Source organism: Chelon labrosus (assembly GCF_963514085.1).
Source record: "Chelon labrosus genome assembly, chromosome: 10".
NCBI lineage: Eukaryota > Metazoa > Chordata > Actinopteri > Mugiliformes > Mugilidae > Chelon > Chelon labrosus.
The window spans coordinates 25504958-25526635 of record NC_140360.1 but is presented as its reverse complement, the minus strand read 5'-3'; the positions used below and the strand labels follow the sequence as shown (position 1 = coordinate 25526635).

The 21678-nt window shown below is 41.7% G+C and overlaps 1 protein-coding gene across 1 annotated transcript in view; it reads left to right on the top strand.

Annotated features, from left to right (window-relative positions):
• LOC311494634 (nucleolar protein 4-like) overlaps positions 1–21678 on the top strand; it is a gene marked incomplete at its 5' end in the record, with an annotated part of 134706 nt that overhangs the window by 34775 nt on the left and 78253 nt on the right. The window contains 3 exons of the mRNA XM_084553779.1: positions 230–382; positions 2786–2897; positions 10057–10160. Of these exons, the coding sequence (XP_084409905.1) occupies positions 230–382; positions 2786–2897; positions 10057–10160 (369 nt within the window). The remainder of the gene's footprint in view (positions 1–229; positions 383–2785; positions 2898–10056; positions 10161–21678) is intronic.

Sequence of the window (21678 nt, the reverse complement as noted above, 5' to 3'; positions counted from 1 at the left end):
CGTTTTCATTCAGGTGTATATCCATTTCTTCTTGATGTTTCATTTAATAATTCACTGTGTCACTGCAGCCTCCAGTGGTTTAAGGTGTGTTCCTCTTGTCTCTATCCTGGCTGGCTGACTCACTCTAGTTGAATGTCACTCTGTCTCCTGTCTGCTGGTGAACTTTTGATTAAAGGCCAAAAAAACTGATCATAACAAATTGACCGTTTCTCTCTGCTTCCGTCTCCAGTGTGTGGACGGTGTGTCCGGGGTCGACTCGTCCCTGAAGCGCGTGGCTGTGGTGGAGGATTTCTTCGACATCATCTATGCCATGCACGTGGAAATCAGCACTGACCCCGGAAAATCGCCAAAACACGCTGGCCAGAAGAAGACCTACAAAGCGGTGGGCATGCTCCTCTCTTACATGTTTAGAGTATGTGGAAAGCCGCGCTCCTAATGGGACGTTTCTTATATTTAATACTCCCTATTAGTTTGTTCCTCCTCTGCTCATGGCTGCATCTCTGGATCTCTCTGGTTTCTTTCGGCCATATGTCTCCACCGTCTCACGCCACCTTCCAGCCTCCACTATACAGTATAGTGTTCTCTCTTTCATAACTCTTCTGTTGCTTAACCTCTCTCTCTCTCTCTTCCTCTTCTTTTGGGCTTCATTCCCCTTTAAGCGTGTCTGACAAAAAGAAAAAAGACACAGTGGGTTAGTCTTCTAACAGCCGGCGTCACGCTTGTCCAGTTTCAGTTTCAGGTCAGAAACTAATCTGGCTGAAACGTCCATGCAAGTCTCACCCGCTGCGCCTGTATGTAGTTGTTTTATTTCACAGGTGTCAGCTTTTCCATCAGTTGAAAGTCCATTATTTAGTTGGTTAGAGACAAGAGACAATTTGTTAAGCCAAATATAACATATTCATTTATAGATTCAGTGAGAAAGTTAATAACTGCCAAAAGGACCACAATTTTTAGACTTGCTTTGAGAAATAGTTTCACATTATTTTTCCTAATAATTCACTTTGAAAAGTAATATCAGATAGCAATAAAGCATAAGAGTCCAGCAAAATCATTTAAAAATCATTTTATAGGTCACAGAGTGTATCTGTTTGACAGAGTGTGAAAGTGGGCTACCATCATTTTCGGCTGCAGTGCTATTCAGGATTTTCATTTCCATTAATTCTCTAGATGCTACTGCTCTTAAAACTTAAATCCTAATCCTGGTGCCCTACGCTGAATCTGCTGGTGATGGGGGAACAATGTGACATCTTCACATTTGAGATGTGGGGCCTAAACTGAAGAGAAAGTAAACCAACCTGCACTCGCGCAGCCCGAACGGGTCCCCTCTGCTGTCTCAGGTGCTGACACTGCCCTCTTTTGGGCAAATCACAGCAGTGCAGCTTCCACGGAGGCTACGGGGATGCTATCGTAGAATACTATAGGGACTGTATAGTATTTGATCCCACAGTGGGGATATTTGATCAGTGCATTTTAACCCATCCATTCATACACACACTTGGAGGGGTGGGCAGCCGCCTGTGCAGTGCCCTGGGGGGCAGTTTCTGGGGTTAGGTTACACCCATCTGAGATTCCTCTTTTCGTGTCCTTCTCCTTTTGTCTTTTAGATATAGATATTCTTATAGATATTGATCTTATTTTCAAATTATTAAAACTCTTGATCTTTGTCTCAGATCATGTTTTGGTCTACCCTACATGTCCATCCACATATAGTGTAAATACAGAATAGTTAAAGAAAGAGCTAATTCACAGTGCTACGTAGCTCTGAGCCAACTAAAGGCTGTGAGTGACATTTGTGTTGGTTTGCCCCCTCCTTCCCTCCCACACACACACACCCACACACACCCATACACACACACATGAGCATCCCCCATCCACCCATTATGCCTGTTTTCCACCCTTCCTCCTCTTTCTTTTGTGCCTCTGTGCCCCCTTTTTTTTTCCAGAATAACTATTTTATTTATGCATATTAAAACACACTGAGAAATGTACAGACCTCACGTCCTCAGCATCACTGTGTGTCAGCCTGTTTTTAATATTGTTTTACCTTGACAGTTAAACAGGTAATGACATCCTGTCTTGCCATTCTGAGCTAAATGTCTTTTTTTAAAATGAAGACATTATAATTTGAATGAAATGTGTTCAGAAATGTTTTCGTGGTTTAATAATCACGTACTGACATTTGACTTTATTATAAAGTTGTTCTAGTTTAGTTTAGTCTAAAGATGAGTGTCTCACTCCTTATATGCTATTAAGCTGTATTGAAAGGCATTCTGGGAAATTCTGAGAAATGTAGGAAAATACTTAAGATTTTATGAATATATATTATTTTTTTATGAACAGGAGGGAAAAAAGTAAGCAACTAAAGGATATGACAGATAATCATAATAATGATAATGATAAATCTGAATTGCATTGACTTTTAAAAGAAAAAAAATCCAATTCTGTCTCCATTGAATGTTCATTTCACCACCTTTTTATTAACTAGCTGTTTAATAATTTGAATGACTTTCATCACCTTAGATCAACATTGTGATCTTTCTATTGTGATCATTATACTCGCTGCATGCTCAGAATCAAATGAAATATTTACTATGGAATGCAAATTTTGTCGCTTATGAAATGTGGAAACTAAAATAATGACAGGTGATAATGAATGATGGATTACTGTGCGTCTGCTCTCTGTCCAGATGCCAGCATAGTGCAACCTAAAGCCATCAGTGTTCAGACTGAACACCCTCTCCGCCTCGCTCTCTCACTGTTGTTTCTATCGCTGTCTCTCTCTCAGATAGCGGAGACGTATGCCTTCCTGCCCAGAGAGGCAGTGACTCGTTTCCTGATGAGTTGTGGAGAGTGTCAGAAGAGGATGCACATCAGCACCACAGGACAGGACTACAAAGGTACAAACGCAATGCTGCAGTAAAAGTCAGTGAGCCCTCTGATCACAGCTCCATCTCTGAGAGCTTTATTTGGTCACACAAACAGGGAAGACTGGAACTGACAGAGGTGTCATTCAAGTAATGATCTTCCCACAGTTACACTCTGTAGAAGATGAACAGTGACTGTATGTGGAATCACTGCATAGTCCTCTTTATTTAACCTTTGAAGTGTGAAATGTATTCTTTCCTCTATATTTACACACTGCTTTCTGTTAACAGAGACTGTGTCATTATCACATTTACTGGTGCAAAAATAAGTTCACATACTGTAAAGTAGACTAATAAGAGTTATGATGAGAAGCAGAGGGAGTGATTTCACATACAGACGTTATCTTTAATATATACTAAAGGAGAGAAAGAAGTGAGCTTTATCTAAACTCTGCAGATCCTCATCGCTCCTCAAAGCTTAAAGATGCAGGAGTTTGGGTTTGAGTTATCCTCCGATCTGAGGAGGAATGTGTTCTGGACCTCACCAAGGTTTGCCCAAGATTATTTGGTAAAATCCTGGTTTAGAGATCAGGTTTTAGAAGCCACTCACCAGGAGTCATCGGGCAATCCCAGTTAATATACTATTGATGCAGATTTTAAAACTCAAAGTTAAAAGCTTATCTCCGGTTCTCTATGAAGAATATACTCTGGGTTGACTTTAACAATATTTTTCTCACTCCTAAATATTATGAATTAGTTGTCAGTACTCCCTGATCTGGAATAAATGAAACAGTACTTTATTGAAATAAATGTGTGCGAGTTTAAGAGTTGAGAGGCTAATATCTTATTATGCAGCTTGATTTCAAAGTCAGGAAGGATTTTAAAACTCCTGTAGGAACTGGGTTTTGACACGGTAGAAGAGTCCACAGAATGAAGTTGGTACCTGCTACATTAGTCTTTTTCTTTTTCTCTTTAAACTGCCCATCCTGAGTTCAGCAGCCTAGAGCAACAGAGTAATTAGAAGCCCAGCTACCAGAGGCCACTGTGTGTTTTTCACAGGAAATCACGAGGGAAACGTAAAAGTATCCCACATAGTTGATAGAATTAGTTTTTTAGATTTAAATCCATATTCATCATATGTTTTGTTTATGAAGATGAAGAAGACATTTCAGTCTTAACTTATATTAGCTCACTGTGAACACTACCAGAAAAGATAACATTTAATTCACTGCAACTCTTCTCCATCATATACCACCTCATAATTACTTTACAGTGTTTTTATAGCCCATACTCAGCTTAACCTTTAATTTTATCTCATGCCACCCTGCTTCACTAATGAACAAAATGAAGCTCCATCATGAAGCTACAAGGAAGATTGTAGTCTTTATAGTAAATCTCTCTTCGTTCTCTCTCGTATTGGAATGACACGCAAGTCCAGCACTGGCAAAGAAACAGATGATTCCTGCGTCCGTGCTCTGTGTTTCTGTTTATCTCAATTAAAACACAAGGGTTCAAAGGAATCATTACCTCATCTGCTTTCAGCTCTTTGTCTTTGTCATCACTCTTTCTTTCTTTCATCCCTTCTCCCCTTTCTCTTTTTCTTATATAAAACCTCCTCTTTTGGCAAAATAAGAAAAAAAAAGAATAGACGACACACAACCATATACACACACTATATTTGTGTGTGTGTGTATATAAATATATATATACATATATATATATCTATGGAGGTAAAATTGATTTGAGTTTTGAAATATTCCAGTGTCTTTTATTTTCTATTCAGCTGTTTAATACAAAATAGAGAAGGAGGCTGTGTAAAATATAGAAGAACACATTCTAAATGTACTTTTTAACGCTAAAATATGCATGTTGTCTTTAGATTAAAGCCAAGTTGTTTGCGCTGCTCTCACGTCCCTCCCACCACATGTCAGTCATCTTGACAAGCCGCTTGTGGCCGAGCTAACCAGCTTGTCTGTAGCCTCCGCAGGCAGCGAACAAGGACAATTAAAAAAAAAAAAACTCTCTGGTTTTAGATATTTACCTTCATTATTTTTTTCCCATTCCACCGCAACCTCCCAGATGCCCATGCCTGCAGGAAACTCCAAAGCCAATTTAATGTAAACAGCCCGATGTAAAGAGCATCTAATGTGGAGTATATTTTCTATGTGTAAACAGTGACAAAGGTCCTTATGAGCTTTAAATCCACAGAGTTTTGTGCTGGTTATACAGTCCACCTTCATGGTCTGGTGGGACAACAGAGGACTGGAGAAAGTCAGAAGTGCTCTGTAGTTTGGAGAAATGAAAAAGCTTTTACTGTGAACAAAATATACAAATAAGTCTAACTCCATGGGTAGTTGCATGATGATCCAAAATGGAATAGTTTCATTTGCTCCTCTATTGCTGAACAAGGAAAATGCTGCCCAGGACATACCAAGCTGTGCTGTTCTAAAAAGAGTCCTTGAATCCAGTTAGCTTAGTCTAGCATAAAGATTGAAAACTGATGCACTTAACTCCAGACAGCTAACAACCTGTGAGGATACTCGTCTGTCACCTGTACAGTTGTCATGAATGGAGAAACTAGCTGTAGAGACCTAAACTTGTATTTATACCAGGCTGTAAACATGTTTATTTCTGTTCTAAAGACATTTTAACGTGGAGGTCTATGAGGATTGACTCACTTTTGGAGCCAGCCTCAAGTGGACATTTGAGGAACTGCAGTTTTTGTCAACTTATGTCGGCTTGATTTCTCAGCCTCGCAGGTGACTGCTTAGCTTCCACATATTATTTCAGTGTAAAGAAACAACAGTGAGGTTGTGAGACAGCAAGCAGTTTTACATTTTAAACAAATGACATGCAACATTTTAATTTGTGAGGTTACGGGGTGCATATAAAGTTTTTCAGTCTCGGTCTTAATAATAAGCAAAGCTAATCGCCTCCTAGCTTCATATTTATCCTACAGACCTGAGAGCGGTGTCAGTTGTCTTAGTTAGCTCCACCTAAAAAAGCAGATATAGAAATTTTCTACAATGTAGAAGTGTTCTTCTAACAGGAGCAAGATCCTTTAGCAGTAACAGGAATATGAAAAGCACTGAAATGTGAAACTGAACGGTATTTTTTTCCACTTAGTTGCCTGCTGGAAGACAAAATGCTGATGTCCATTTTATAGTCTTCCACTCTTCTGCCAACTCTTCCACCCCCACAATATATTTTCTACACCTGCTGGCACCCCAGAAGGACCCCTCCCAATCATTTTCTCTATTCCACACTCCCATTCCTCCCCCAATCCTCTTCTTGGTGCCCATCCTTCCATCCCCCCTCCAGCATGTCCATCACTGTTGCGTTCTCCTTTTTTTTTTATTTTTTTTAATCTTTCCCTTCGAGCTACCCACCCACCATCCCTGCATCCCTCTTCCAACTCTTCTTCTTTTCCTTCTCCCTCCCATCACCCACCCCCCTGCACTGCTCCAAGCTTCCTGTCCCATCTCTTGTCTTCCCCTCCTCCCTTTCCCTCCTCTGTCGCCTTTTCCCTCTGCCCACCCCCACCCCCCACCCCCAATTTTCTTCTTCTCATCCCTCATTAAGTAGAAGAGTCATTGGAGTGTCCTGTCTCTCTCCTCAATTAGCCTAATTAATGGCTTTTAACAAAGAAAATGGCCCAGGAAACGAGCTCATTTTCCACAGAGTCTGGGGAGAGAGGGAGGAAGGACCAGTGCTGTCGGGTGGAGAAATCTGAAGTATGGGAGAAAAAGATGGAGAGGGGAAATTTGAAATGAAACTCTAAAAAGATGTGGCTGAGGGGTGGGAGGGGAGTCTTGACAGGCATCCTGCGATCACTCAACACTGGACAAACAGGGAAGAATACAAGAAAACGAACCAATGTGGTGAAAGAGACTTCTCTGTTTAATGGAGCATTGCAGATACATAACAAATGTCCCTTTGCTACTTTAAACATTTCTAAAATTTGAAGTTATACCCATAAATAGATGCAGCATTTATTCTGTACAATGTAAACCATAGGGGCTGCAAGGAATTTCCTCTAGATGTTTGTTTTTAAGCATTTTAAGGGAAGAACTTTCTGTTTTCTGTCTGAATTTCATTTTATAACAGCATTGGACCAGTTGGACGGTGTCTTTGATTTGAATGACAGTTTTTAAATGAAAACTGTAAATATTTACATGGGACTTAATATGAATTATTTAATTAGAAGACGGAATAAGCCGGGCATACAATCAAACACACATACATACAGTAACAACAGCGGCCGTGGTACATCAGCTCACAGACGGTTTGTTGTGCCATCACTGGATGCCACTCGGAGAGAGAGCAGCTAATTGCCTTACTACCCTGTGGGGGTTCGGCCTCTCCCTGAAACACACACACTCACACACACGCACGCTCGTGACCTCGTCCCCTTTATTGCTATGCTGAAGTGACTCCCACTAAAGTTCAGCTGTGAATTATTAAATGCAATTAATCAGCGTGGACCGGGGCCCTGTTTAATTGACACAGGCAGCAGGCTCACTGTAGGAGCCTGTGTGTGTGTGTGTCAGTGTGTATGAGTGTGTGTGTGCAGTTTTCTGAAATAAAGGAATAATCATCCTGTATTTTAAACTAAATGTTACAAAAAAAAGAAAAGTGACGACTTTAATTTGCCAAGAGGAGTGAACGGATCAGGCTTGAGAGCAGTTTGCAGTTCATTAGGTGCAGAGGACCTGAAACCAGTTCTGCCATGATTAATGCATAAATATGGAAACTCTTCGGCTGCGTACTAGACTGTGTAGGTCCAAGATTTAAATAAGAGACAAATGTAACAGGGTTTAGTTCACTGTTAAAGGTACAGACACATGTATCCGACAGTCATCTATTTGCTGGTTTTGGTCCACTGGTGAGCGTCTGTGACCCTAGTTTTGGTGGTGTGTCTCACACCGTTGCCACTAGGCAGAACCTTGTCGGTGGCTCTTCAGCTGATCTTCATCTCATCAGAAAAACAATAATTTTCACAATATGATCACCTAGTATGAATTAACTATAAACCAACTCATCAGCATGATTAAGGAGAGACCATCTCTGTAGGACAGTTTAAAGCTCTTCCTAACTTCTTAGCTAATAGTAATTCTTGCAGTGTGTTCACGTTTTGGCCCAAACACAGTAAAGTGTGTCTTCATTGCTGATAAGATAAATTCAAAGAACAAACCAGAGTCAGGTGCTACTACAAAAATAAATCTTGTATAGACAAAGGTTTTTGTCATCTTGAGTTTGTGAAGTATGATTTATGTCCAGACTCCGTTTGCTATCTATTTATTTTCCTCTTTTCAGGGCATGTTTCCCGTTCTCCCAGTCACTGTGAGGTTGCTGCTCACAAAATAATACTGCAGATGTGTTTGTGGCCTAAAACAGCATTCATTGTTGTCCTGACCCAGCAGTGGATCCAGAGGCACATGTTGAAAACCATGTGGCAGCTTTGTGTCTCATAATCAGTCAGTTATCACAGTGTGTGTGCGCCTCTCTGGAGAATACACACACTCTCTCTTTCTCTTGTTCTGGTACAAGACTATCAGTCACCAATCAATGATGATGATCCTGTCTATTCTCCTAAGCCGTATTGATCTCGTGGCCCGTGTTCATGTCCAACCTGTAGTCGCTCCAGACTTTAGACACGTCCTTTACCTGGTCAATAACAGGCTGAAAGGACAAGCAGAGGAGAGATGTAGATATGAGAGACAAGTGGAGACTGAGACCAATACTGATATTTGTTATGTAGTTTGATTTCTTTGTAGAAGTGCTGTGTAAAGCTGTTTGAACATGCAGTGACACAAAAAAACACCTTTTAGTTTATGGAGTAATTCTGATCATGGGCAAGAACAACAACTCCTCACATGCTTCTGTGTCTCCAGCTTTAGAGGGTCCTCTAGTGTTGGCTGTCCGCCAAAGCATGGTGAATTAGGGAATAATGACACAATATGAAAAGGATGAAATTCACAAGATGCTGATGATAAATATTTTGCATTGCTGTAGGGCCACATAGGTAAATTATTGCTGTTCATATTGATTCAGCTTTGTTCATCTTGATCGGCTGGTTATTTTGCTAGGTCCATGTTTCCCTCCTGGATATAAAGTAGAGTAAACCTGATATTTACTGTACGTAAGGCAAACATGCCAATGAATTTATGTATTTATTCCAACCAGAGAGAAACAATCAGAAAAAGTACATCCAAAAAAGCTGAAAATGAGAGACATGAAGACGTTTCACCACTCATCCTAGCTTCTTCAGATCAACTGTTTCCATGGTTATTAGGCACTAATATTTTCAATTAAATAAATCATTAAAAGTTTACACCACACCTCTCAATCTGATGATAAATTCTTTCTGAAGGGGTCATTCTGTTCTTATCAATGTGGTTAGACACTTCATCTGATTATTATTGGAATATTAATGTCAATGTAAATTCAGGAAGTATTCAATAATCTTCTTATAAAACAATTGTTTCCATTTAAATGTATGTCAGTAAAAATGTATTTATGTTTTTCATGAAATTTCAAGTAAACATAAGACAACAGACTGTTCACACAGCGAGCGCAGTCTACTGCAATTAAAGATGGATGACAAATTTAAAAAGTGAGTGTCTTAGTGTATCGAAAGGATAATAAATAATCTACCTATGCTGTGCCAAGTGTCGGCCTTCAGATTAAGCAGCAGGTTTGTTTCTGTCGTTAACATTCACATGGTAGCCTAAGGGTCTTTGAAAAATTAATTTTATCTGATAATGAGAACCAGTGAAGTTGTTGTTTTGCTGAATCCCCCAAACCCCTAAAGTTTTAGTGACATGTGTGCATAAGATTATTACTGCGAAGAAAACAATTCCCACACACTGTCAAAGTTCATATAAACAAGCTGCACCATACTCTCACATGGGAAAAGACAGAGAACCAGAGGACACCAGCAACACTTTTTGCATACAAATTAAAGTCAGTGAGCTCTTCCTGTGCAAGAACAAAGAGGATTCGGGGCTCCTCCTGTTGTACATAGATACACTGATTCATCAATCAATAAGGCCTTCCAAAGACATTAGATATGTTCATAGTTACACAGGTTTTCCTGATCTGTATACTTACTGCATTAAGAAGTATCAAGTATCAACTGTTTGACAACATGGGCACAATTTTCCAAAATATCCCTTTGTCTCCTCTCCAGAGAACGACAGACCGAGCTCTTTGGTGTCAGAGGTGATAGACTACAACATGCCTCTCACCACCACCTACATGAAACAGATGAAGCTGCAGTGTATGGGCAACAAGGTACGTGATGTTACACTATCTGATTCTTGGCTCCTGTGTGAAGTTGAGGAGTTAATATTTTTGTCTGCGCCGTCAGACTGAATATGTTTTCTGTTCACCCTGTGACCATCTAAATTTCCTTGAGCGTAAATCATGATGCTTTAAACCAGCGGGTCCTTTTGTACTTGGTGTGACAGGCGTGTAGGAGGACCACTAATGACTTATAGGAACAAAACTCCCACGCATCGCTTTGCACAAGCAATTAAAACACTGTAATGAGAAGAAATATCAGTGTTTTAGTCTGGCGCTCATGGAGGTCAGTGGACCAGAACCATTTTCTGTCATTAAATATGAAACATTGCTAATTTTTACCTTCTGTGGATGCTCATTTATGCTAGCGTCCAATAATTTACACAAAAAAAATGGCAAAACTATTGTTCAGAATCTGAAAGGATTTTGACACAGATTAGAATTAGTTGTTTTTAATGCCAGAATTGGCAGTAAGACGGGCGTGTACAAAGTACAGGTAATTCATCATTAATTAACTTCCTTATAGCTTAAACATTTAGTCTATAATGATAGAATAAAGTGAATATGTTCAACAGAAGATTCCACTAGCCAATTTAATATGTTCCTCTTTTTTTTTAAAAAATGTAAAAAAAGCAGCAAATCCTCAAAATTATTGTTGATAGACTTCAAAATGTTTGTAATTGCCCTCCATAAAAAAATCTGAAATCTGAAAAAAATATAATGAATATGATTGACCATGTGATTGCGGTGGTGGATAGAAGAAACAAGGACGCAATCAGTGGTCTCTCAGTGGTTAAAGCCCCCCCCCCCAATTTTTGGTGTTTTATCAACCTATCCATCCACCCTGACCTCCCCAGGCGCTGACATTTCATCACTTCTTTCTTTGCTTTAAGCCAAGAGGAGTCATAATCTATCTAATGCCCCCAAAAACTCAGCATCTTACAGGCCTGTAAACGGTGTCCACGAGGCCTGTGTTGGAGGGTCGGCTTCTTCCTTTGTGGATAAGTGGCTTGGTTAGGTGGTTTAGTAGTGTGCGAGTGTGGGTGGGGGTTGTAATTTGTATACTCCATATTGTTCCCACCGCACCACCACCAGCACTTCACCCTGTACCACTGTGACTATCAGTACCACACACTCCCTGTCAGTCATATTCCCCGTGTGTGTGTTTTTTGAGTGTGTGTCTGTGTGTGTGTGTGTGTGCCTAGATAACGGGCGGGGGAGAAACAGAGGGTTGAGCTCGTTCCAATTAAGCCAGGCCTCTGAGCGTTGAGTTAATTAGCTAAGGAGAGAGAGAGAGACACACACACACACACTGAAGTGCCAATCTGCACCGGAATGCCAATATATCTAGGTACGCCCAACACACACACACACACACCACACACAGAACATCTTGAAAACACACATACAGTTCAATACTTTTACACTCTCCTCTTGTCTTTTGCCATTTTTCCTGCACACACACACATACACACACACTTCTGCAACAACCTCAGTGACTCCTGTTATTATCTGACAGTTGTAGCGGTCTGTTTGGTGACACCATGTCAAAGCCAATCTAATTGGTTCACACTGACTTATTGTCATGCTTCTTATTATCATCCTTGTGTGAGAATCCAGTAAAGTAAATATATAAATAACTGAATACATTTTTTCTTTGCCTGTTCTCACTTAAAGCAAGCTTTGTAGTTCATTGTTATCGTTGTAGCTATTTGAATTTTTCACCTTTTCACCCTTTACTGTTCTTAGAGAGACGTGAGCCTTGAGAAGAATAGTTCAGTAGTTTGCTTGTATTTGATATTCAGAAGTTGAGCTCTTTACTCTGCTTTAAGTATCAAAAGCAATTTCAGGATCACTGTTAATGTACAAAATGTAAAATGTTGTGGCAGAAACAAAATTGCTCTTCATCTGTCAGCGTATTGATCGGCATCCGTGCATCAGATCTTGCCTTTGAATAAAATATGTCGGTGCAGTTTGCAGCCTAGAGCCGTTAGGGTTTGACTGATGATGGCTGTTGATCAATACTAAGCTTCCAATATCTGAGACTCTGTGCCAATATTCAGCATTTTTCACCTTGGGTCAAATTATCTGGTCGTTATTATACCTGATAGTTACGGAGATTCTTGTCAGTCATGGAGAAGATGTTTAAAGCAGCATTGGAGCTTTAAGCTTTGATGGACCACTATGTTTTGCAGTACTCTGCAGTTTTGAATCTGATGGCGATGCATTTTATGTCAAAAAACATGAAGTATAGTAGACAGTTATTTCATAGTAATGAAAATGTGGGAAAGTGATCTTGCTAATATAACACACCCAGTCACTTTATTGTGTTGTATATATTCCTGTGAACTGAGCCTATCCCAGCTGTCATCTGGTGAGAGGCGGGGTACACCCTGGACAGGTCTCCAGTCTATCACAGGGCTAACACAGAGAGACAGACAACCATTCACACTCACACCTACGGCCAATTTAGAATTACCAATGAACCTAACCAGCATGTCTTTGGATGGTGGGAGGAAGCTGGAGTACCCGGAGAGAACCCACGCAGACACAGGGAGAACATGCAAACTTCACACAGAAAGGCCCAGTCGGCCCATGGATTCAAACCCGGGACCTTCTCGCTGCGAGGCATCAGTGCTAACCACCTCGCCACTGTGCCGCCCGAGAAGCTACTTGTGAAACATAAATATAAAGCTTAGCTGACATAAAGTCGACAACATATTATAAGATAAGATAATCCTTTAATTTATCCCACAGTGGGGGAATTTGCAGTGTAGCAGTTATACAGTTTTAAGGACAGTGCACACAAGAGATGGAAAAGTAAACATTTCATAAATACAAAAATAGCAAATGAAATACAACAGTAATTCTTCACATCTACTGGGAGCAGGCTTGGTTCCTACAGCCTCAGAGCAGCAGGAAGGAAGGACCTGTGGTAACGCTCAAACAAACAGTCGGCTGCTGAAGGAGCTGTCCAGTGCTGTTATAGTGCCATGGAGGAGGGGGACTGCTTTTCCATCAGGGATGACAGCTTTGCTTCCATCCTCCGATCACCCACCAGCTCCAAAAGCTCAAGAGGGCAGCCCAGAACAGAGGTGGCCTTCTTCGTCAGTCTGTCTAGTCTCTTCATTGTTCTTGTCTGCCGCTGAGATGCTGCTGCTCCAGCAGACCACTCCTTAGGAACTTTACGAAGTTAGATTTTGAGGATTTGTTTATCTTGTGTGTGCATGTGTACAAGTTTACAAGTCACACATTCAGGTAATAATATGTTTGGGGCTTCTACCAGTATTGTTGAAAAAATATCAAAAACTAACAGGAGACAGCTCAACACATCTCTGCTGTTTTTACTTCTCTGCCAGCCTTAGTCCAGTTGCATTAAATATCTGTTTTGTGTTAATGTCTGACTAAATCGTGCTATCATGGGTCTTGTGTTGCTGCTGATGTCTATTGGTAAGGTGCATATTATGTGTTGTTCATTCACCTCTCCTCCTCATCTACTTCCACCTACACTCAAACATTCATATACAAGACACTGAATATTTGTTTTAGCCGACAGTATGGAATGTGTTTATGTATTTGCGGATGTGTGTGTGTGTGTGTGTGTGTGTGTGTGTGGCAGGATGAGATTGTGATTATAGTGTTCGGCCCAGAGGAGTACAGACAGGAATAGAGGAGCAATGACTCACTCACCTATAGAAATAACATAGGACATGAGGGAGCATTAGGTTCAGACTGTGTGTATGTGGTGTGTCTGTGATAGGGGAAGCTGGGTAGCTGAATAGAGAGAGGAAAAAAAAGAGAGAGAGAGAAGAAGGTTGCAGTCTTTTGTCTGGGTTGTTCTTAAGAGGGAGAGAAAGCAAGAGAGAGAATGAGGGAGAATGGGTGAGAAGTAAACAGAAAGGGGCATTTATATTTTTACCCAAGAGACAAAATGAGCCAAAGGGAGACAGACGACCAAGAAGAAGGGAGGAAGTACTGCATATTTGAGATGTGTGAATCCTCCACCGGCTCCATTAGCACTCATCCCAAGCCTCCGTTCATCTGCCCATCCCTTTATCTTTCCCTCCATCCGCCCCCTATCCCAATTCAATAAGAGGAGGAAATTACCCAGGATGCTTCCTGGCAAGAGGGTGGGGGGAGTGTGTAGGGGGCTGCTGCAGACAATGTAGAAATGGGTGAGGAGCGAGAGGAGAGGAGACAAGAGAGAGAGGAGGATGGAGAGATGGCAGGGCGGTGGCTCCTGTCTTTCTGAGGAAAGGAGGAAGATGGAGAGGAGGCTGAGGAGGAGGAAGAGTGAAAATGGGGCTGTGCTCGACTGGGGTGAAAATAAAAATGACAAAATTTGTAGGTGGTAGTGGGGTGTTGGGGGAGAAGGGGGGGTGGAATGGTGTTGGGAGAGGTGGCGGTGGAGGGGGGAATCAGAAGGAATTAAAAAGGAGAATGAGGTGGCTCATTATCATTTATGGTCTCCCCTTCTCCCTCTCTGCCCATTATTTCAACTACCTCCAGAGGAAAGACATTTCATTAGTTTTGGGAGGAGGGGGGGGGGGGGTGTGTGTCCGTGTGCAGAGGGGAGATAGGTTGGGGGTTGGTCTATTATAATTACTAAAAGACAGCAGAAAAAATAATCATACATTTGGAGATAAAAGGCCGCTCACTGGAGCGGCCTTGAAGGAGGGACCACAAAAAAAAATAAAAAATCTGTCCAGTTTGTAAGCTGAAAATGAAAGCTGACCCAGAATCACGTTACTCCTTCTGCACAGCTACTCTCTGTATTTACACGGCAGGTAAAACATCAGACTGGTCCCAGAACTATGATTCAAAGCCCACCTTTTTAAAACATCTAGGGAAAGATTAATAACAATTTCAAATGAAGGTACTTTGTGCCGAAACTTTATTAAAACATTTCTGAAAGAGAGTTATCTGAACAACCTGCATTGTTGCGGCTTTACTTAGAAATCCAGAACAAAGAAGACTGAAGGGGTGTACACTTAGGAAGAGGCCAGCACTGATGTGGCGACGAGGGATGTATAACGTAGAGGGTGGGTTGAATTAATCTCAGCTTTGAGGCCATCAGTAATGGGACTGAACGATACCTTTGACTAGCACTTTGGTTCCTATGCTCATAGCAAGCTTTGAGCATCAGGGGAACCCAATGGAGTGGTGCCATCGGTGGCAACATTTTAGAGTGGGAGTGGAATAGCAAGAAGAGTTAGCTCCATCAATACACTAGCAGTACTGTCATGTTCTGCTTGTTCCACCTTGGAGTACTTGGGGCAGGACAAAAGGGTTACGAAGGTGGACAGAGCAGGGAATGTCCACTAATGTCCAACTACACAAGAAATGGACAACAAGTATATTGCTTTACATGCGGGATGGGGCTTAATGCAAATGAACTGAAGGCTGCTAAGATGACATGTGAATGTAGCAGATAGCAATGTCCCACAGAATTAAAGTCTATGTTTGAGACAATTTAACAATGTGAAATTGTACAGAGTGACTTTCAAGATCCCACTCAAGAGTCTCAAACCTAAAATCTGCATGGAGTGATGAGACTAATGTCTGTTCCATAATGAGAGATCATTTGAAAGTAAAGAAAATACAATCACCAAGAGCTTGTGAGATAAGCTATTATGGCAATGTGGAGTCACATTATGGAGCAGGGAGTAGAGAGTCCCAGATGAAGTTAGGAGATAGAGACAGAACTCCCCACTGATAGCGGAGGAGCAGATGGGCTGAAGGAGGAACACTCGAGACAACCAGGAGGAGGTGGAGTTAAGGAGAAGGGCTGTGTGATGGTCTGAATGGCAGAGTGACCGATTTGCAGTGAATCTAAAGGACAGGGACTTGGAACTGTGTGGACAAACATATCACTGAGACTGAAACTGAGAATGAAGTTGAGTTTGAGTGTGTGGAAAGCAAACGTGGTGAAGAGAACAGAGCAGCAGAGGCAGAGATGAAGAGAGGCAGAAAGTGTGGGAATATTTTGCCTGAGCTTCATGTGGTCATGGTCTCTTCTTCTACTGTGGTTAATAATGGTAACTTACATGTAGCGGATAGAAATGCATTAATTAGTATCTTGAAAATTTAGGCAACATTTGCACTAGAATTAAATGAAAACCTGAATGTTGAGAGGAGCAGAGAGACGTGCTGACACATTTGATTGAAGCAGGACTCGTCTGGAACAGTTGATGCACTGCCTACATTCAGTGTTGCCTGTTCAGATAAAGTTGCCTGCAAAATACTCCCAACTGACTGTCTTGTTTTTTTCCTTCATGACTGAAGCACACTGCAAATAGACAACAAATATTTTCCTTCTTTTTCTTTTGAATTCAGATGAAACACGCAGCCCAGTGTTTAGAGATCTCTCATAACACTGTTTGTGCTTTTCAGCAGTATAGCGAGATCTCCTTTTTCCATCACTAGTATTTTTTTAATGAGCTGTCAATCACGCACAAAAAAAGCCCAGTAGTTTATGCTTGGAGGTTTTCCTTTATGTGATAAAAAAAAAAACTCCTGCTTTTCTTTGAAGCGCTACGTAAATATAACTAAGTTTAAAGTAAAGGTAACACAGTTTAAGTCCAGGCAAGCTATTAAAAGATGGCAAGGTCACCAACGCAACTAACATCCATTTAGTTACGCAGTCAGCTGAGTTTACTGAGATGCTTTAAAGCGTCTCATCCTCAGTGAGTCATTACTATTTGCTGCTGTTTTTATGTGAAATTTAAAAATGACCTGCTGACACAAACACACGTGATTGGTTGAGGCGTCAACGTGTCTTAAAAAGCGTTGTAAAACTTGTAGAAAGCTTTTCAAGCAGGTGACCCTGGAGTTAAAAGATCCTATCCCTGGATGTTGAACGATCACCTGCCAAATAATCTCCAGGTCTTAGTAGATCATTTTGACAATGATACAGTTTGTTTTGAGCTGATACTGAGGTCACATATGAAGTACTGGTCAGTCTCTTCCTCCTGCTGTGAAGCCCTCAGTGTGTACTTGCACAAGGGGCATGACCTTTGTCACGCCTTATCCTCTCACCATCTGCCGGCTCTCTGGTGTATACTGTCCAATAAAGCAGAGATGCCATGGAAACAGAAGTGCAGGAAAAATTCCCTCAATGCTCTGTTAAGTGTGCAACATATAGCATGTGAAACAAAGTGGATGCATTGTGTCTGCTTCCCTTCTATCTTCTTTCTGGCACCCTCTGAGGCATCCGCTGGGTGTGATATCACATCTTCTCCTGTGGGTGAAACTACACTGAAACCTACACAAAGTTAATGGTACGGAAGGATGAGAAGCCCCTGAAACCTGAACCGTAAGACATAAACGCTCAAAGTAGAAGGTTAAAATTCTTCTTTGAAACCAGTGTTCAAGCCATCACCTGTTGAAAACGTGTTAATAGACTGGAAATCAAATAAAAAAGCAGGAAAGCAGTTTTTATAACAGTTCATTACCATGGCAAATGTTACTCTGAGGTCGAGGCTAAAACTCAACTCCAGTGCTGTGACTATTGACAGCGCCACATTGTCTAGAGAAGGTATAGAAAGTCTATAAATCTATTAATCCTGCTACTTAAATGGACTCCTGGGGATTAGTCTCAAACTAGAAGAGACAAACAAATGACGCTGTGTGTGAATTATTAAATTATGTGAAAATCTCATCTGACAAGTCTGACAAGTTTAAATTAATAAATTTAATTGCTACTTTTGCATACTGTTTTTGACAGCTGAAAACAGCACATAATGATTTATCTTATTCCAGTTCAGTTCTTCCACACAGTGTCTCCTCTGAGGCCAAGTCAGTGTTTTCAGCATCACATGAAGCAGTAAGCACCTTTCTCAACGCAGGCTGCAGGGCAGCTCCCTCAGAGCAGGCATGCATTGTTAATTACGCTTCAGTCCCCCCCTCTGCCTATAGGTGGCACATTTGTCGTGTGAATGTGCCACAGCACACATAACGCATGCACGCACACAACGGTTCCATGAGGGTAGTTGTTGGTGTGTATTTATTTCTGTGGTGATCCTTAAGGTCAGCGTGCTAAAGAAATGAAACTTCATCTGAATAAATCATCCCGTCTGTTGCTCAAGAGTCTGGTGTTTGTCCAAGAAGTAGTCAAATTAAAACACCATCTACTACAGCATCCCCTGGAATGTGCATTTAACGCCCTGTGACTGCTAATATGTAGATTATGGATGCACTGGGAGGATTGTTTTCATTGGACGTCACTGCTAATGTCTGTTTTTCAGAGTTAGTTTTGGTCACTTATTTTGTCATTAATCTTACAAATAACAAATAACGCCTAAATAACTCCTAATATTTTAAACACCATCACCTTCTACAAGTATATTTCATGATAAAATAATTTCTTAATGCTGTAGATACTGTGTTTGTCAGTTAACAGCAGTGGTCAGGGAGCGCTCCTTGACTCGTCTTGTAAGACGCTGAACTTGATCTGATCATGTGTTAAAAAATTATTTTCTTGGAACTTTTCATCCTGTGAAAATAGTTTTCCTTCTTCCTATCCCCCGATTTGTTTTAAAATTAATTCATTTTAGATAGATAGATAGATAGATAGATAGATAGAGGGAAATGTCTCTGTTGCATTATAAACGTACATTTTAAAGTCATATAAAGGTCATATCATTGTCTTTTTTAGACTAACCTGACAGTGTATCTCCATTCACATTGTTCTGTGTCAAAATGTTGTTGTTTTTTTTCTCCGAAAATGGTGGAAATTCAACATCCAAATTGGTGTTGTGGGTAACAATGATAATATCACTTCTACATGCTGTGCTCGCAGAAACAAAGGATGGATAGATGGTAGAAATCAGCCCCAGGGACTCCATATTTATTATTTTAAATGGCTTTAGTCAGTCACTCACTCCATGTAGGCCTAGTACTTCTCTCTCTCTCTCTCTCCCTTTCTCTCTCTCTCTCTGATGTCAGCATCCGTGGCCCCGCCCCCTCCCTCCCGTTGCCACCGAGAGTCTTGAGGGTCCCGCTGTGCGCTCTCACTCCTCCCTGTATACAGCAGGATATATTGTCAATTTCAAATAAACAATAAGACAAACTGGAGGCGAATGAATAAACAGTTGAAGCAAACAAGGAGAAGCGCAGAGTAAGACGGCGGCGGTCGACATTCATGTTTGCGATCTTGCAGAAGTGAAGGTAAGAAGAAGGCGTTTTCTGCATGTGTTTTATTATTTATTTATTATTATTCCGGAGTGCTTTCCTCCTGCTCCACGGTTTTTTTTTCTCCCTTGCTTCCTGCGCGCCGGTGACCGACTGCAGAGCTGCCTCCTCTCCTCTGCGGTCACATCACGTCGCGCTGCTTTCTATTGACACACGCTCCGATCAATTATCGATGGGAAGCAACAGTAATAAAATGCATTTTTTTTTTACACACTTTGCGTCGGGTTTAGTTGTCCGCAGCTGTGCTTTTTGCTAAGTTGTATTTTGTTGTTGTCATGCCGGCTGTCAGTGGTTGGAGGTGGGAGGGCTCCTTGTCCGCACCGCCTGCAGCTCGTTAAAGCCCCGAAGCTGCTCTCTGCTCTGTGCTGCTCGTTGAGGGGCTGCAGCGGGCTGCCTCGTCCTGCGACAAGCGTGATCCTGGTTATCATTACCGTTGCTGAGCGTGTTCCGGTGTGATGCGGAGTGCAGTAGGCCAGCGTGCCACCGGCAGACGCACACTGTTCCGTGGCTGCGCCTGTGTGCGCGCCTGCGGGGACTGCTGTGCCTGCTTAAGGGATGAGCGGTGTGCGCGTGTTTACGTCTGTTTTGTGCGAGTGTGCGTCTGTGGGTGGGTGGGTGTAAGGGTGGGTGCTGCGGAATGACCAAGCATCCTCACACAACGAGGAAACAATCGGCGACGCGTGCCAAGCATTGAAACAGTGGCCTGTCATTTGACAGAACCATAAAGGCTCGAGGCAGTGAAGGTCAGCATCTCAATAAAATAACTGGAACTCTTTCCAACTGTCTGTCTGTGGAGGTTCTCAGTTGGACTGATAATGTAAGGTTTAATGTCTTTAGCCTTCTCTTGGATTAACTCCCCAAATCTGTTTGTTTGTCAGATTGAATTAAGATTTTCTTGTAATCTAGTACTTGGTGTCATTTCACTGTCAATTTATAGACCCCTCTCCACAGAACACACAGCTAAACCCTGGCTGAGCACAAATCCAGCTAACTATGTGATATCAACTGCAAGTGAGTAAAGTATGGATTTTGTTGGAGCCATTACAAAATCTCTATACTCTGCTAATATACTGTATTTGTCTGTAATTGTTAAACTGGCTAACTATAGATTTTCTAGTGTTAGTCATTCTTTAGAGGCCTGACACCCCGCTGCTTTAAAATCTAATGGCATTTGTCTACGTTTGTATTGTAGCTCATTGGATTTTGATTTGTTTTATGGGCCCCAGCAGAGTTGAGAGCACTGGCTTCGGAGTAAATGAGAAAGCAGCAGCTTGAGACTCATGCAGATGCACATGAACATGTTGAGAAGTGTCTAGCTGTGTGCTGTACCGCAGCTGCTGAATAGCCACGACATTGATGTTATTCACCGATTTTAGTTTTTTGCTTTCCTTGGGAAAATTTCTTCAGCCAGTGGTCAGGTCTCTGCGGCTGATCAGAACTCAGCATGGTGCTCAAGAGTCCTTCAGCAGGGGAGGGGGCTTTCTAACGCTGAGGCTTGAGCTGAGGTCCTCCAGCTGAAGGACAGGCTCTTGGAGCACTGCACAGACCTGCTTCGAGCATCATGTGAACTGAACGCGGTATATGTTTCCATGGCATTGTCTCCTGGGAAACTGTTTCCCTGAAGTTGGTGCTGGTTTAAAACCCGCATTACTAGACGGCTGTCAGAAAAGCCCACAGAGAGATTTAGGTCATCTTTACCACTTCCAGTGCTGTTTCCTTTCACCATCAGATAGATTCGATGTTTTCTGATGTGATAGACAAGGTGTGATATTGTGTAGGTCAGAGCTGCCACTTACACATTTCAAGGTCAAAGGAGAAATGGCACAGAAAGATAACATACTCGGCTCTGTCCAATGAGAGAGCACGCTCCGTCCCTCAGTTCTATATTGGTGTGAGATTCTAGAGTTTTTGTGACATTGCTCTGACAAAACAAGATATTTGAACCTCATACGTAAGTAAAAAATGTTTGTTAGAGCTGCTCTGTTGTGGTTTTATTATTATAAAGATTGTAAATCTTACTGAGTGGTGTCTAAGGGGTTAAGGTCTTCACAGATTTTCTGTAGTGCTCCTCCCCACGGTCAGCCTTCTGCCAGGGAACAGTCAGACTAGCAGAGCTTCTCCCAGGATAAATCCTCATGTGAAGGCCTGCTTAACTCCTATCCACGCTCCTCCAAAATAACTCCAGTTTTCCCCTGACCTGGCCATGTGCACAGCAGGAGGGCAGGGGAGGAAGGACAGCCTGTCTGCTAATCCCCTTTTCCTCCTCATGCTCTTCCCCTCCGTTCTGGTTGGGCTGGGTCCCTCTAATGCTGGACTT